This window comes from Pogona vitticeps, chromosome 4 (genome assembly GCF_051106095.1).
Source record: "Pogona vitticeps strain Pit_001003342236 chromosome 4, PviZW2.1, whole genome shotgun sequence".
Lineage (NCBI taxonomy): Eukaryota > Metazoa > Chordata > Lepidosauria > Squamata > Agamidae > Pogona > Pogona vitticeps.
The window spans coordinates 15,993,397-16,011,917 of record NC_135786.1 but is presented as its reverse complement, the minus strand read 5'-3'; the positions used below and the strand labels follow the sequence as shown (position 1 = coordinate 16,011,917).

The 18,521-nt window shown below is 42.3% G+C and overlaps 1 protein-coding gene across 4 annotated transcripts in view; it reads right to left on the bottom strand.

Moving 5' to 3' along the window:
* Positions 1 to 9,174, bottom strand: part of CTCFL (CCCTC-binding factor like) — a 30,452-nt gene extending 21,278 nt beyond the window's left edge. The window contains exons 1-5 of one of the 4 annotated variants that reach the window (XM_020797479.3): positions 9,043 to 9,174; positions 8,080 to 8,149; positions 4,982 to 5,507; positions 3,322 to 3,499; positions 219 to 386 (exon numbers count right to left, since the gene is read on the bottom strand). In XM_020797479.3, coding sequence (XP_020653138.3) covers positions 219 to 386; positions 3,322 to 3,499; positions 4,982 to 5,416 — 781 coding nt within the window. In that variant the 5' untranslated portion in view covers positions 5,417 to 5,507; positions 8,080 to 8,149; positions 9,043 to 9,174. Of the gene's footprint in view, positions 1 to 218; positions 387 to 3,321; positions 3,500 to 4,981; positions 5,508 to 8,079; positions 8,150 to 8,387; positions 8,751 to 9,042 lie in introns of those variants that run through there. The other 3 variants (XM_072996819.2, XM_072996820.2, XM_020797481.3) reach the window with 3 other exon arrangements.
* Between the last annotated feature and the right edge of the window lie 9,347 nt (positions 9,175 to 18,521).

The following is an 18,521-nucleotide window of genomic DNA, read 5'->3' as shown; positions in this document are numbered from 1 at the left end:
ATACAATCAACACATAGAATACTTGTCAATACAGTCATCACAAAATTCTGGCTATAACAATCCATTTATAACAGCAGCTCCTTAGAATCTCCTGAAATGAAGAAATACAAGAAGCAGTGTTTTAGCAGTTACATGCTAAAAAAATGGCTGTGATAAGCCGTAACGCAGGATTTTTGTGTGGAGGCTATTAAGCAAAAGCAAATGCATACCAACCCTACCTGTGTGAGTGTTCACATGATTTCGCAAGAGAGAAACTGTACGGAAGGCCTTCAAGCAGAGATGACACATATGAGGCCTTTCCTCAGAGTGTTTTTTCATGTGACGTCTAACACCTGCAATGCTGAAAGAGGTGAATGTACAAAAAGGGCAACGCTGTGGCACATCCCCTAGGAAAACAAAAGTTAGTTTTAGGTTGAATAAACCGACTTCTAAAAAACAAAAGCACCACCACCAATTTGATACTTTAATATTTTACTCATTTCACCACATATGGCCCCTTCAGACATGTATATTCCAAACCTGACGACTTCAAGCCAGAGGCACTAATAATAATAATAATAATAATAATAATAATAATAATAATAATAATAATAATAATAATAATAATAATAATAATAATAATAATGATGATGATGATGATGATGATGATGATAATAATAATAATAATAATAATAATAATAATAATAATAATAATAATAATAATAATAATAATAATAATAATAATAATAATAATACAGTAATTCAGAACCGCCAGCCAAAAGGAATCCTAAAAATCTGTGGACCTGACCGCCTCCCATTTAAAAACTGCAGAACAGTTTTTGCTCAAAAAGTCCCTTCTCCCACTCCTGAGGCTTCCAGGATCAAACCATTTGACACTGGAAAATTTGGCAAAAGTTGGCCAAGCCCTGCTCCCCCAGCTGTTACATGTCTCAGAACTGTTCCTGGTTTTTTATGTACAAAAATGTTATTGACAACTGTCCTTGTTAAATCTGGGGCTGCTGCACCTCACCTTTGCTGGAGTACAGGGGCAAAAGCCTGGCCCCTAAGCATGCACAGATTCCCTACAGGTGATCTGCAGGTATACCAGGGGGGAAGTGGGAAACTCACAAAGCTGTACAAACGTAACATGAACTCCAATGGGAAAACACATGATGGACCTAATTAGGAACAAACATGAATGAGCTAGATCAGTGGTTCTTAACCTTTGTTACTCAGATGCTTTTGAACTGCAACTCCCAGAAACCCCAGTCAGCACAGCTGGTGGTGAAGGCTTCTGGGAGTTGCAGTCCAAAACTCCTGAGTAACCCAAGGTTAAGAACCAGTGAGCTAGATGTAGAAGGGAAACAATCCCCATCACATCCAGTACTCTTATTTCATTTATTCAGTTGGGGAAGGGCTTGTAGAAGCCTCCCCCCCTCAAATAGTCTCTCCTAAGTCCCACCGTGAAATGCTCTTTATACCAGAAGTCACCTCCGTAACTTCACTATCAATCCTGACTGACTGGATAAAGTCAATGCATTCTCTAGATCAGGGTGGCAACAGGGCCGGCCCTACCATTAGCCAGAGTGAGATATTGGACACAATCCTACTGTAAAGGTTAAAGTGAGTTTGAACTACCAGTCTATCAAGCTCCTGGATCTTGGATAGGGAGGAGGTGTCATTTCTTCTTTTGCTAATGCACCAAAATATGTAGAGAGTCAAGAATGTACTATCAACCAGCTGGTGACTTTTTTTTTTTCTGGTGGACCATCTAATACTGCTCGCCTTCTAGAAAAGAACTCTTGTTATTTAGTGGAACTAACAAGAGTTAGCTTAACACTTAACAAGAAAGTGTGAAGGTAAAAGGAGAAGGGGACGACCGAGGATGAGATGGCTGGACAGTGTCATTGAAGCGACCAACATCGATTTGACCCAACTCCGGGAGGCAGTGGAAGACAGGAGGGCCTGCCGTGCTCTGGTTCATGGGTCACAAAGAGTCGGACACGACTTAACGACTAAACAACAACAACATGTTCTTATTTGGTTACTTATTCAGGACATTTGACAAGGATGAATTATGCCTTTAATTCAATGGACGTCTGGTCCAGTCTAGCACTGCTCTTACATTCTTAGACTGTTTTGGAAAAACTTGGTATTTACAGCACCTGCCATTGTCCTTCAGTAACTATCCTGAGTTTAGAGTAAGCAACACCTCTTATTTTAAAAACAAACTAATTTCTAGGGTTTGAAAAGTGACTTTGGGTTTTTGGTTTTGTCTGCAGGTTCTCAGGACCCTTTAACCACCAAGGCCGTTCGCCGTGCTTGGTAGAGGATTCTGAAAGCTGAAGTCCAAAAAAAAAAAAAAAACCCAAAAAAAAGAAAAAAAAGAAAAAAAAGGAAAAAAAGGATTTTTTTTCACACTCTGCTTTGACTGTCAAAAGGAAGAATTTAAGTCCTACGTATAAATGGACAGTCACAGAGAAGCACTAGTGAAAAATATCTCCCTGAACCCAGCATTCCCACCCGCACCCCCCAGGTCTTTAATGTGGCAGGCGGCCACTCCAAAAGAGGCCTGGAACATATGAACCAGAAACTGGGCCTTTTTGGTAGTGGCTCCTCCGCTCTGGAACGCTCTTCCTGTGGAGGTGCCCTCACCCTCCTGAGCTTCCGCAAGCAAATGAAAACCTGGCTTTTTACCCAGGCCTTCTCAAGCACCACCCTTTCGTAAAATTATGCCGGCCCATTATCTGCCATCCTGGTGATTTGATGAGGGTGGGTAGGGTTTTGTTTGTTTTCTTCTAATATGTTTTTAATATTTTTAGCTGTATGTTTTATAATGTTTTGTAAGCCGCCCAGAGTAGTGGCATGCTCTCTAAATGGATAGGGGTAGAAATCTAAATAAATAAAATTCTTGAACCTAGCAGCCTCCTGACGTGATGGACTACAATGACCACCATGCCCAGCCAAGGAAGTGATGGGATTCGGAGTCCAGTACATTTCAAGGATGCCAGCGGGCAGACAACTATCCTAAAATAGGCCAGAAGAATACAGTGGGATCTGCCTAGATGAACTATTTTATTTATTTAACTTGTATGCCGCCCACTCAATACAATAAAAGGATAAAGCAATTAACAATAAAACTAACACCTTCTGCCCCAGCCATTGGTCCCTAACATATGCCAGCCACCCTTAAAGAACTGGAATTGTGACATTACAGTAAATCTAGATTTGTAACATTGCAAAATTGTACCGGTGATGTCACACCTCCTAGCCACTGGGCTGTGATCCTTTGGACATCGGAAAAAACATCAGTGCTTGCTACAACAGGATGCAACAACTCACCTTCATTGCTTTGGTCTTTTTTTTCAGAATTGTGAAACGACACAGGATCCTCTTTACTTCTACTGCTCAGATTCTTTGCTGCTTCAGCCAAACAAAAAGGACTTATTCTATCCTCTTCAGCTACAAGAAGTGGCTGTCCCTTATCTCCATCTGTAGCGACATCAATACTTCTGTCTCTCTGTTTTTAAAAACAAACACAAGAGATTAGGAAGAGAAACAGGACAGTAAATGGGAAGCATGAAGTATCATCTTAACGAAGTCAAAAGTGGGCCAAATTCTCTAGGATGATACTTCTCCAGGCAAAAGCACACATACAGCATTAGAATTCTTTTTTGTGCCACTAATTTTAACAATTAGGTGTATAGCTAAGCTTTTTACTACAGGGATTGTGTATAAGCTGTAAAACCCATCAACAAAAGCATCATTCCTTGCAATGTCTACTTTTTGTACCAGAGAAGACTGGGAGTTAGGGGAGAGGGCTTGGGGAGAAAAATCTGTAAATACTCTCAGTTTTGTGGAGATTCATCTACACATAGGGTTTGGAATCTTTTCCTCAATTTCAAGAAACAATTGATAAACAAAATCTGTATTTAACTCGAGTTTAAATCAGATGAATGTTCATTGTTGAAGCCATCTGGTTTTCTCCCCTACTCTCCCTCCCCCATATTATCAAGATACAAACTTTTTTGTAATTCTTCTTCAAATCTAAATATTACTGCAGGAAGACAGCAAAGTTTGCTGCTGGGTGGGATGATCTGCAGGGACATTTAACATCTGCTTCATAGCTTGCTGGAAACAGTCCCTGAATTTATATGAATAATCTCAGATATTTCTAGATTCCCAAGTGGACTCTTTATTTGTTACTATAAGAACAATCGAAGTGGCATATTTTCTGCACCTCACAAATCTAAAACTCCAATGATTCAGCCAAAGAATGTCAGGGTGCTTCCTCCTAATCCAAATAGCTCCAAAATGATTTACAGCTACAGTGGTGCCTCGCTTAACGATGATAAACCATTCCAGGAAAATCGCCGTTAAGCAAAAACATTGTAAAGCGAAAATAAAACCCCCACTGAAACGCATTGAAACCCGTTCAATGCCTTCCAATGGGGTAAAAACTCACAGTCCAGAGAAGATCCTCCATACGGCAGCCATTTTCGCTGCCTGTATAGCAAGGAATCCTTCCCTAAACACAGCGGGGAGCCATTTTAATCACCCGGCGGCCATTTTGAAACCGCCGATCAGCTATTCAAAAAATGTTGCTTTGTGAAGAATTGGTTCCCGAAGCAGGGAACCGATCATCGCAAAGCAAAATTCCCCCATTCAGACCATCGTTTTGCGATCGCAACTGCGATCGCAAAAAGATTGTCAAGCGGTTTCGTTGTAATGAGGGGCAATCGTAAAGCGAGGCACCACTGTACGTGTTTATTCTGCTACCCAAATAAACTGTTGACGTTTATGGTCTTACAAACAGAAGCTAAATTTCTACCTTGTACAGCTCTTCAACAGAGCTGTGGATCCTTCCAGCTTGTTTGTAATTTTTAGTGGTCTAATAAAGGCCCACCCTTGCCTTCGGATTGTGTACAAAGACCACAAGCCTTCACCCCCTTTTTTTGTCCCACTAATTAACAGAGCTGCCTTAATGAAGTGGCACAACTACCTCAATTCGAAGGGCATCTGGGGTCTTCCTAGTTGACTTTTCGTCCTCATTAAAGGCTTGCATTTCCTTCAGACAGTTGATGTGCATCACTTCCATCTCCTGCACTGTGTAAATGCCTTCTGGCAAACCTACAGCCACAACCTCTTCTAGGTTGTTCCGAATGCCTATGCTTTGAGTCATCACCTCCAGAGGCTCTAAGATGCACCTCTCTCTTTGCATCACGGCGTGGAGGACTCCATCATGCTGATTGGCTACAGACGGTCCCTGGACATCATTTTCCTCTATTTTCAAATGCACTGTCTTCAACAAGACAAGGTGTTTCTCTCCCTCTCCTGAAGAATGGACAGCATGAGTTTCTCCTCCTCCTCCTGGCACTCCACAAAATGAAATGGGTTGCAGGTCTCCCACCTCATCGCCATAAATGCAGCTCCCCATTTTCTCATGAGATGGGCTGTCCTCTTCTCTTTCAGCCACCTTTATTTTATTGAATTGCTCGCCATGTTCTGAGCCCACTGTCGTGTTGAACCTATTCGAAGGGAGAGGAGACAGTCACCAGGAACAGGAAGCAAAGCCTCGCATAAGAGAGGACACAAAGCCATGGCAGTTGCCATTAACAGCCAATTTTGTTTGTTTAATTGCCACAGATGGAGTTTGCGTCAGGGTGGACAAAAGGCAATGATTATCCACCACGGTTTGTGTTCCAAAATAACTTGGCTGACTTTATGCATCCTGATGCACGTGGATGTCAACATCTGGCTCAGGCAGCAAAGTATGTGAGGCTAGTCCTAAATAAACCTATCCTTCCATCTCATTCCAGTTGTCAAATCCTAAGCCCAAAAGATGATTCGAAGCAATGGTCCTCACCCATTTGAGTACATGTACCATTGCAGAAGTACTCTAGATGGGACACATATTTCTCATAACTACTAAGAATTTACTCTCTGTCCAAACCGGCTTGCCACAGGTGATTCATCTGCAAACTAGTACTGTAATGACTTTAGACAATGAGTGTTTCCTCTAATCCTCTGTTCCCTGTGTCCATCAGTTTAAGATAAATTAATAATATAATAGCAGAATGCCTGTTAATACATAAATTTCCTTATTGGGAAAAGCGGGGTTTTATTTGTATCAAGTCCTTGAAAAGAGTGATTGATATTTTATTCTGTATCTGAATGTATTCTGTGTTTTTTCTGCTTTGTGTGGTTGTGCCAACGGAGACTCATTCAATTTCACTGCACACATGTGCATTGGCAATAAAGGTATTATTATTACAAGATAAATCAGATAGAAAAAGTGGGCAGTTATTAGTTTGGAAACAGGATTAAAAGGATTTGATGGTAGTCCAGCTGGCAGTGTGTCTCTGGCACTGGTTAGGCCTCACCTGGAGTGCAGTATTGTGCCCAGTTCTGCACACCGCATTTCAAGAAGGATGCCAACAAATTGGAACAAGTTCAGAGAAGGGAAACAAGGATGATCAGGGGACATGGAAACCAAGCCCTAGGAAGAAAGACTGAAAGAACTCTGCATGTTTAGCCTTTAGAAAATATGACTAGGGGGGAGATACAAACGTGCTTTTCAAATATTTGAAAGGATGTCATACTGAGGAGGGTGAAGATCTGTTCTTGATCATCCCAGAGTGCAGGACATGCAACAATGGGCTCAAATTACAGGAAGACAGATTTTGGTTGATTATCAGAAAAAACTTCCTAACTGTTAGAGCAGTACAGCAATGGAATCAATTACATTGAGAGGTGGTGTGTGCTCCAACACTGGAGGCATTCAAGAGAAATTTAGACAACCCTCTGGCAGATCTGCTTTAATTTGTATTCCTGCACTGAGCACGGTTGGATTCAATGGCCTTATAGCTCCCTTCCTTTCAGTTCAACTTCATTATTCCATGATTCAGGCCACCATGTAAAACTGTCCTTTGCTCAAAACAAGTTGCTGACTTAGGGTTTTAATAACAATTCAATAATAAACAAATACCCAATTTTACATGGCAAACACATTGTTTGAAAGTCCCACCATATTAATGGTAATTCTTCAAAAATCAGATCTCTTCAAAATCTCCACATCTCAGTTCCGTTTAAAAACTCCATAGAATTTTGGAAACCCTAGTCTAAACATGTACTTTTTCCTGACTCACTTGGTTTGGTTTCTTTCTCCCAAATGTGTCCAAGCAGGGATTTTATGTGTGCAAATGGAGCGAATAATATATACACTTGTACCATGGTCTTGAACTCCCAACTTCTGGCTCCATAGCCAGAGACCTAAACTGCTGAGCTATCCAAAATCTTTGGAAGCTTACCTTTTGCTACCTATTAAGAAGGCTGCTCTGAATGTCTGAATTCAAACCTATATCCCTTATATTAATAATCTCCCTCATTAATTTCAAGACCACCACCCCAGAGTATATCCTACTAACTTCATGGCCGGATTTTGAATTTCTCAAATGTTCAGCACAGTGGATCTTGTCCTACTTCCACTCCTCCCCACCCTCGTTTGAAAATCTCTACTCCAAAATCCCTGTTTTCATTTGCCAAATGATAGCCCAACTTTATTCTCTGCTTCATTTCCAATTCTCAGATCACCCTGACACATAAATTGTTTTAACTGCAATCACATCCTTTAAATATTTTCTTCCTGATCTTGCACACCTTTCTTTGAAAGTGAGCGCCAGTTGTTAGATGGACTCAAGGAAGGAAGCCATAGCTTTGGGTTTGCAAGACCCAGCCAGGGCAGGTAATAACACACAGGAGTCACTAACACACAGGATCATCATAAACTGGCAGCGTCTTGATATGATAAGTGAAACATCACTTTATATAGTGGAGGAATTATTAAGGAAAAAAATTTGTACCGTGGATAAATTGCTCAGATGTTCTTTTATCTTCATGTTACTATATGTTAATTTTTTTTGCTTTTCTCTCTCTCACGCACACACCCAGAACATGGAATGCAACACTGCAATCTATTGCTGTCACAATAATTCCAATGCCGTCTAGGGAATTCTGAATTTACAAAGCAACCTAGAGCCAACAGATTCGATTTTATAAAACCCCTTGAGGTTTATCCCTAATAAAATCAGAAGTACTTACTCCACAAACACAGTTTGGGGCTGCCACGCAGACGGCAATCCTGGACACGTTCATCCACGGAAAAGCCCCACTGCATTCAATGAGACAGAGAGAAAAAAAAACCGGGCAAGGGTTAGCAATCTGATTTAGTTCCTGCTTTATTATAACCAAATCCCACTGAATTCAGTAGCCTTTAATCCTTAGGAAATGTGCTTCGGATCTATCTACTCTGAGCTGGGATGACGTGCGTCTTTATTCCGAGTTCCACACTCTGAGGTCCCGATTCAAAGTTACTCTGACGCAAGGCGGGATCGGGCCCGATGACCTACCATTTGCGAGGGGTGAAGGGCCTCGATCCTAGCCCTTACTGCCAGTTTTATCTCTAAAATACTCCTCACCCCCTGAACTACAAAGGCCCCGATCTTTTTTTCCTTCTCCATGTACGTCTGGCCTCCTCCAGCCCGCCCTTGCTTGGATCTAGACCCCCCAGCCGCCCCCAGAAGCCTCTTTGGATCCCCCGTCGGGCCTGCCGCAAGGGAGCCCTCTCGCCTCACCCCCAAGGAGGGCCTGGATTTTGCGCGCCCACCCCGGCCGGGTGTGCAAGGCGAGTCTCTTGCTGGCTTGCCCAGCAAACGTTGGCAACCATGGGAAGGGGGGGCACCAAGGAGGAAAGCGTGTAGCGTGCGCTTCCTCGAGAGTAATACCCCACTCAGAAGGGTCTCCCTCGAGGGTTGAACTGCACGCAGGTCCAGGCGTGCGGGATGAGCAGCCGCCCAAAGTAGGAATAAACACCGATGGAGGAGAAAGGGGCTTACTCGCGAGTAGGCGTTCTTACCGGAGGGCGCCGTTCTTTCCAGGTTAAGAGACGAACAGTACTGTAAATGTATCTGGGCAGCTACGTTTGCACCTATGGTGGAACCTTAGCTGTGGGTAAAGCCTCACGAGGGGCTTACTCGCAAGTAAGCATACCTAAGTTCGCCCTACCTGGCTGCAGTCCAGGGTTTTTCGCCCGAAGTAATCAGGAACGAACGGTTCAGCGACTCCCAAGGCCGTATGCCTTAATTAGGGCGTATTAGTGCATCGCATTGATTAACCGAGCTTTCTTTTCCTCATTAATAAACATAACTGCGTTGATCTATTTAAGGAATTCCCTGGCTTTTCAAGTTCAAAAAATACGCAAATATTAAAATACATTTTTAAAAAACAAGGAATTGGATACTTCTACACACATTGCTACAGGATCCATAGCACTACCAAGTACTGTACTGTAGAAAGGTTTTGCATAACGGACTTTTTTTTTAACCAGAAAAAAAAGTAGTTGAAAAAAGTTGTTGGGATTTTTAAAGGTTCAAAAAGAAATGGGAAACCACAGGGAGAAACTACACATTGAAAGTCCAAGCACCTCCACCCAGGTAAAATTCCATGAATTAAGCAGATATTGCACAATTAAAGCCTCCTTTTCAAGCATGCCAAGAATCCGTTAAATCTGTAAACATTTGTAAATTTGTAAATAAAATCATTGCACAATACCTTTCTTATTATGTTGGAAGTAGGTACCCTCTGGAACTAACCTAGGAGTGCTAGTTATTTTGGATTAGTGTAGTTTTATGCAGTGGCATATTTAGAAACTATGGTGTAAAACAGGTTTGGGACACCCCCTCCCCCACTTTATACATAAAATAAGGCTGCAGTTTTAAAGACTTTTGCAAGAGAAGAAGGATGCAGCTACAGAGCGTGGAGAACCTGGCTTGCTTCCAAGTGTTTCAAGCGAAATCCGTGCTGCTTTCTGTGGGTGAAATTGCAGTAGCTGTTCACACCAATATGAACAATTATCCTTCTGACAAGGGAATCGAGACAGAAAGCTGCAATAGAAAGGATCTTTGCTGAAGTCATTGATTTCTACTGGGTCCACCTCTTCCCTTCATTTTGTAATTTAATTTTAAAAAATATTGTTATTATTGCAAAATGCCATAGTGCTTATTTGGTAAAGTGTTACAGCGCATAATTTTAAGAAGAAAGAAAATTATTTGGAAATATGGAAACAATAGCTTAGTCGAGGGGAGCCCGTTGACAACCCTGCAGCTGCTCCTTTACATTGGATCAGGTGGATACATGTGTTGGAAAGTGGTGGGGAAAAACCACCACTAGCTTAATTTGAGCAAAATAGACTCTCTCCCATCCACTGAACAAAAAGAAATAATTTGTCAGTGAAAAATACCAGGCTTCCATACACTTAGCTTTATGTCATGTAGTCAACAGTGTTTACTTTGATTTTTATCTGTGTCAAATCCAACGCAAGCGGCAAGGTCAATAGCCAGCATAGACCCCAAGTCCTGTCCTGATAGCAACAGTTATAACAAAGCTGGACTGATACTTCTCTGGGAAACCACCCTAAACCGGTGCAAAGCGAGGTACGAGTAACAATATCGGGGAAGCTTTCTGGTGAGATCCATGCAGAAGCTGGTCTTTAAAGTAGAGCAAATACTTAGCCTGGGAAACACTTTTGATTATATTGGTTGTTGTGGGTTTTTCGGGCTCTTTGGCCGTGTTCTGAAGGTTGTTCTTCCTAACGTTTCGCCAGTCTCTGCGGCCAGCATCTTCAAAGGACAAGAGTTGTACCCAAACAAACTGCACCAGAGCACAGAGTTCTGACTCCTGTCCTCTGAAGATGCCGGCCACAGAGACTGGCGAAACCTTAGGGAGAACAACCTTCAGAATCCTAACCCACAACAACCACTGCAATGTTACTTTGGTCAGGTAGGAGGGCGAGAAAGGGGACCACTACAGTCCATAGGGAACAAGTTGACTATCCTTGAGGTAGGTCAAATGTTGCAGTTCTGCCATGCCTGTCCGCACTGGCTTTTGGGGTGTGGTTTGGTGTAGTGTAAATAGCATCAGTTGGATTGTGGGATGGGGGAGACGAGTGATACTCCATTTGGCACGATTCTGATGTCCAAATGGCACATCAACTTCAAACAACTCTCTAAATTTTTGCTCCTTTATAAACCTGTATCGGTACACGGTACACCTCACACAGAGCCAGTTTCCCACTCTTTTCCACACATACGGATGTCATATTCATGTTTTGCATGACAGTTCTCTTGCATGTACACAACTCATCCATTCCTCACAGAAGCCATGGAACCCAGTTTGTCTCTGAAACATCCACTCAGAGTCAGACCTTCCACTCTCCAGTTGCCTTCTTCGTGTCTCATTCTTCTCTCATGCAAAAAAACAACTTCCAATGCTGTTGCCAGCTCCCCTTCCCTCCCATTCCATCCTGGTCTCTCCATGGCTCTGGAGGAAATCTCGCATTCAGCCACCAAAGCTGCTCAGGGCCTGCTGTTACCATCATTCCCACACTCGCACACTCACACACACCCTGGGAGAGGATGGCATGGAGCAACTGTGGCTAAAATGGTGTCACCCGCATATACCTTGTCTTGCAGCTTGTATCTCAGAGGAGCACCTTGGTTCCTCTTTGACTCCTTCCACTGTCAATTGAACAATTCCCCTGCTTGCCTGCAAAGGGGCAAGAGAAGTGAACTTAGTTTAAAATGGGGTCTTGCTGGATCATAATTGATGCATTGATTCACTTAGATTAAATTCAACGAAAATGTTTTTCTTTACTTTTCTACATATGGGTGATTGAAACCATGGCTGTGGGTAGTTTCCCGATCAGCAGTACACAGAAAAGCAAAGAAAATGTTTTTTAAATTAATCTAAGCGAATCAATGCATCAGCAACCATCTTGCAGACCTAATAAAAATAATTCACTTCTCTTGCCCCTCTGCAGATGAGCAGAAGTGTTCAGTTTGCTGATATCGTGAAGCTGCTTGTAAACCACTTTAAGATACCAGAAATTAACATCAGAAGGAGCCTTTGACAGATGCAAGGTTCTACTGTAGTTTGGTCTGCTCCAAGTGACCACACGCATTGGAACAGACTAAACTAAAGTGCACCAACCCACACCAAAATAATAGAAGCCCCTGATGGGAGCTCAGAAAGGTCAAACTAGTCAACAACTCAAATTTGGGCCAAATCAGTCCGCTCCAATTTGACAACATCCATGTGTAGAGATGACGGAAAAAAAGAGGAGACCAACCTGCCCCGTCAGCACACTAAATAATGGGACGTACGTATGCGTAGGTGGACAACCTCTAACTCTGTTCCTATTGGTCCATCATGACACCCAATGAGTAATGTTTACTGCCTTTCAGAAACGTTTTCCTAATATTTTATTTCTAAGGCTGTTCTCTGCTGATGAACTAGCTTTCTAGCCTCTTCCATGTGATTTGTGGGTGCAGGAGAAAGACCATGTTGTGATTCTCCATTAGAGGAAGCATTTACTAATAGCTTGCAATGTTATTTAACCTTTGCCTCTGTTTACTAAGTGGCTTCTATCTTTCTTGCTGAAACTGCCCATGGGCACTTTTATGTTTTCAGTACACAGTCCTTTCTTTCTGTGCTCTTTGACACTGACAAGTGACTTAACTGAACAAACCCAGGGATGACATTAAAAGGTTACAATGCTTTTCATTTTCAAAGAAAACTGTGACTCATGAGTTCCCCCACCCCCAGCAAGTACAAGGACCTCTGTGCTTGGATAATAAAAAGAATTCAGATTATTGGAGACATCCTCAGTTAGGTATTGCTGGGATGAATAACATTGACTAGGGACCACACGAAAGATTCGCCATGAGTGAACTTTTATTTTGTCACCCACGTTCTAAGGAGGTGCCACAATTAGGGCCAAGGTACCAACTATAAGATGTACTACTTCCTCTTCCCATACAAATGCAGTCTTATTTGCAGTTACAAACATTTTTGCCCACGTATGTTCATTATGTCATGACAGTGAAATGAATGGCAACTACAGAGACCTTCCATAACATCTCAAATATACAGTGGTGCCCTGCTTAACGCTTACCCCGCTTGATGACGAATCCGCTTCACAATGAAGTTTTTGTGATCGCTTTTGCGATCACAAAACAATGTTTTAATAGGCAAAAACCGCTATACGAGGATTGGTTTCCTGCTTCGGAACCAATTCTTGGCATTACGACAATCAAAACAGCTGATCGTCGGGTTTTCAAAATGGCCACCGGCTGCTCAAAATGGCTCTCCGCTGTTTTTAGGAGGCATTTTTTGTTGCACAGGGAGCAGAAAATGGCCCCCCTATAGAGGATTTTCTCTGGATGAGCAGGTATTTAGCTCATTGGAATGCATTAACCGCTTTTTAATGCGTTTCAATGGGCTTTTTTATTTCGCTTGATGAGGATTTGCTCTACAGCGATTTCGCTGGAACGGATTATCCTCGTCAAGCGAGGCACCACTGTAGTTTCAAGCCCAGCCTAAGAGATTTTGCTCCCAGTGGGCAAGAATAAAATGGTTTCCTGGGCCCGTTCTATACACAGAAGCCAACCAGACTGGAAACTGAATCTTACTTCGGCATTGGTGGCCCAGATAGTAAGCTCCACACATTTTAGGCATGAATTTAAGGATCCCCAAGCAGGCTGTATGACATAGCTCAAAAACCACCACAGGAGAATGGGTAGAGACTGCCACAATCCTCCCACATCTGCCTGAGGTGGTTAATTCATCCTGTCAAAGGGTAGGACCAGCCATGTGCAGTGATTTTCAGCATAAGAAGATTCAGTAGCTGAATTTTGTTGGTGTAGATATGCGAGTGGAAGGGTGATTATGTCACCAGTAGAGGGGCTTTTTAAAATAACTTCTGTCCCATGGCTTTTCTGACATGCAAATGATCTATTTCATTATTTGGAAGGCATGGGAACCATGGGACAGGAGAAGGAAGTCTTACTGAAAATCTCATACTCATTGGTGTTTCTTTTTGTAATAAAGTATTTCCTTCTCCTTTCCTGAAGCTTCCATGGTTTCTATTCAATGAAAGGGATTATTTGCTTGTCAGAAAAACTGTGGGACAGAAGGAAGAAATCTTTCATTATCAAAAATTGCCCCCTATGCACCACCTTTCCACAGCTCCACTGCGCCAACAGTGCTTCAAACATTTTTAAACGTTAAGTGTGGAGTTAATAAGTTGTATATGAATGTGCATGTACCCTCAGAGTAGATAGTTTGTGGAAAATGTTTAAGTGCAGTGGTTATAATGACAGACCTCCTAGTGGGCAACTTCCAGAGACATGCCTGCTGCTGGAACATGCCCACTCCAGCATTCATCACCACAAATTCCCCCCCCCCCTTGTTGTTGTTTAGTCATTAAGTCGTGTCCAACTCTTCGTGACCCCATGGACCAGAGCACGCCATGCCCTCCGGTCTTCCACTGCCTCCCAGAGTTGGGTCAAATTCATGTTGCTAACTTTGGTGACACTGTCCAACCATCTCGGCTCCTGTCATCCACTTCTCCTCTTGCCTTCACACATCCCCACCTTACCCCACCCCAAATAAGGTTCTTCCACAAAGGCTTTTTAAAAAAACTTTAAAAGCTTACTCACACCTTCTATAGACAGAATTGTTTCTAAACATTACAATAACATGAGGGTGTTACAGGTGCTGCCCCCCTAAACATGACAGACAGACAAAATGAGACTTTTTGAGCAAAAAATAATGTAATTCTTTTTAAAAAGTAAACTTTCAGGGGCCAATAGATTTCAGAGTAGTGGGGGTCCTATTTGAGACTTGGGGATCACATGGGGCCAAGAGACCAAACTTTGCTCTAGACTTATTCCATTGGACAATCCACAGTGATGCTCCATATTCCATATTTCTATCATTTATACTCAGGGAGGTAATATTCTGCTTAAGAACTCCACCAGTAACATACCAGTAAATCACTAGCACAGCTCAGTTAAGGTTATAGGGCATTATTACTGCTTCATACAACCTGGAAGTAAACACTACTAAGCTAAGTGGTGCATCTCTCTGACTGAACTGGTAAATTAAGATTCTGTGGACCTGGACTGAACTACAGCTTTCCTTATTCCATTCAGTATGGCTATTGGAAGGACAGATCCTGAAGCTGAGGCTCCAGTACTTTGGCCATCTCGTGAGAAGAGAAGACTCCTTGGAAAAGACTTTGATGTTGGGAAAGTGTGAAGGCAAGAGGAGAAGGGGACGATCGAGGATGAGATGGTTGGACAGTGTCATCGAAGCAACCAACATGAATTTGACACAACTCCGGGAGGCGGTGGAAGATAGGAGGGCCTGGCGTGCTCTGGTCCATGGGGTCACGAAGAGTCGGACACGACTAAACGAGTGAACACACACACACAACTGTGGATGATAGGAACTGTAATCCAGCATATCTGGAAGCCACCGCACTGAAGGAGGCTGAGATTGTGAAATTCCTTTTAAAAATGTCATTTTTGCTTTCAAACTGTTAGGTGGGCAGGAGCTGGGACAAGCGACAGGAGCTCACCTCGTAGTGCAGATTCGAACTGCCGACCTTTCCATCGACAGCCCAGTGGCTCAGCGGTTTAAAGAAACACCAATTTTATGTAGAGACATTTTGTGCAAATTGGAGGGATCGGGATGAGAGGAGGGAAAGTGCTGAAGGCAAGAAGTCTTGCTCTCAAATTGATGATTGAGGCATCTAGCCTGAACTGAGGAGAATGAGGAATTTAGATACAGTATCTTTAAGAATTCAGTTGATCCTTGCACAGTGGCAATGGGGGGTGGAGCTGTGAGCTATCCTGGAGCCAAAGTTTGGAAAGAGAGGAGATTTATATTTCTCTGTTTAACCCATTGCTCTACTCGAGGCCTGTTTTAGACTCTTCCACATGTCCACAGAAAGCTGCCATTGTTGACAACAAGTGCATAATGGTTTTGCACGGTCCCAGCAGGGTGTTGTTTAGTAAATACTACATGTGAACAAATGGTATATTTCACAACACATCTGCTTTGGCCTTCCAAGTGAGAACTGAGGTGGAATAATGCTGAGAGATATACAAGCATGCTTTTATTCCATCTTAGACAGTGTGAAGTCTCAAATGAGGTCCATGCCATGGCCAGATATGGGGCAAAAAGGAAGGATTTGAGATGGCAGTTTAAACCAACAAAGAAAGCAATGACCAAGAAAGAAACTGGATGTCCATGTTTTCCTTTCTATAAAAGTGTTTAAACTTTAAACCGAAAGGGAGGCCTTAGATCCATTTCTCTTAAGTCTGTACGTGCATTGAGTTAATAAGTATTCCAGAAGGCAGGTGTATTAAATAACTTGTTTATACATCCATGCACAATGGGGCAAAACTGAAAACAACCAAACTTCCATGTTCACTTCCACGTTGGAATCAAGTACATTCAGTACTCTGTAGCGCTGATAATCACTTGTCTTTATGTCATTTCTGGAATGGGTACAATTTGTTGTGCTTTGCTGACGTCATGCTGCTTGGAACCCTTTCAGCCTGAAAGCTTGTAGGACTCAAAAGAGTGATGCAGAGGCACCAAACCCTCATGCCTAGTGTACCTGGAAGTCTTGCAAATCTTTACATATTCAGCCTGAAGATCTTGCATGGGTACTTTAAGCAGGCTCAGCTGAGCTCACAGTGTTACTGCAACCCTGATGAAGTTGGGTGTCTGGCAACGGAAATGCTGTAAGCATGGTCAGATGAACACACTTACAGCACGTATGCAAACTGTCCATGTGCAGGTCTGCAAGAATTCTGGGTGAGGGTGAGGATGTGGAGGGAGAGGGCTTACTTGCATCTTCACATCACTCTCAACCGCTGAGCCCTACGCGTTTGGATGCTGAATGTCTGGAGAGACGTACTAAGAAACCATGATATGATGTACTACCGTATGTCATGGCTAGGGCTTGCAATTTTTGATTCGTCCTAAGACAACCTTAGGGAGTTGTTCATTCCCTTCACTCATGGAGATTTCAACTCGTCAGGAGGATGAATCGAAGTCTCAAATAGAACTAGGAGTATTCAGTGGAATGGTTTTGAAGACAGGGATTTACCAAAATATTTGTTGGTAATAGATTCCATACATCTGCTGCAGACAACTGTCGATTCCGTGTCCTTTAAAAAAAAAGCAGCAAGCAATATAGTGCCAAAGTGGTTTAGCGGTATATCAGTATAGCGTGAAATATGAACTGAGAAAAATCATTTCACTTAAAACCACGGATTTTTCAAGATGTGGATTTGCCATTTTTTTGTTGTATGTGTATTGCATGCTTCTTTTTCATGTAGCTCTTGATTCAACCCCCTTTCCTAATAAATAATTTAGTCCCAGTAGTCACTTGGCAATAGGCAGTTGTACCAAAGTTCTTGAGGGAAAGGAAGAGTTTCGTATGGCATCGGGAGCAAGGAAGGGCAGAGGAAAACTTCCATGAATCGGCAGAACTATTCATCGGTTTGGTGCACTGCAGCAGTCAAGACAACGAAAGAAACAGAAACAAGACCGGCACCACATAAATCTATTTATGCAGCTTTACATAAAAGCTGGCTGCAGCTCTGAGCCTCTTAGCAGGCTGGAACAAAATGAAAAAGGAACAGAGGATGACCTTCCCTGTTAAAGACAAAGAATCTCAGCTGGCCAAATAATAATAATAAAAAGAAAATGAATTACTGTTGCATGGAAGGAGTGACAAGGGAATGACAAGTGTCTAGAATTATAAGCAATGCAAAGGAATTAATAAGGATGTTGAATTGTCCCAGTTTGCAAGGGATTAGTGCTTAGAAAAAAAATGCATTGCACTGCTGAAAAGTGTATTTAATGTCTTAACAGTTTAAAAATACTGACTGGATACCTGTAGTTTAGAGAGAGGTTGAGCGGTTGATTCCCCACTGTGCATTCCAGAAGAGCCAACCTGGGTAGCCTTGGGCAAGCTGCAGAATCCCTAGATGACCTCAGAAGAAGGGAATTGTAGACCACTTCTGAGTATTCTCTGCCGGAAAGGGTCCCCTGAAGTCAGAATTAACTTAGTACACAATGATGATGATGATGACTTAAAAGATTTTACAAATAAAAAACACATACCAAATGCAAGAGTAAGTTTATTTTCATTAATAATCATCAGCCCCAAAGTGCATTAATATAGTTGATAGAACTTTAAAAGCCGCCTTTAAAAAAATTGAAGTTAAAACTGGATTTTTCCAGGTATTTAAAAACCTTTCTCTCCGTACATAGTAAAACCACAACTGAGCAAGTCTGCCATTTTATACAAACTGCAAGCATGTGCTTTTAGTCTTAACAGTCCCTGCCTGACATAAAGTTTTTCCAACTTTTTAACCACATCCCTAAAGTGCACTTGAACACCATGGTCATCGTGTGTGTTTCCTTTGTCGTAACACAATGAGCAAAATGTTCACGGAATCTCGTGAAATCCAGGGTCTGGTTTTTCACAGTCTGAAGCTTAATTTAAGGCCTGTTTATGCAGCAGCAGTTCTCACAAAAGCAGCAAAGAGTTAACCATGCATACGATAAATGCCTTTAAGGCTCCAAGGCACACACCCGTGCAAGATGAGGGGCAGGATATA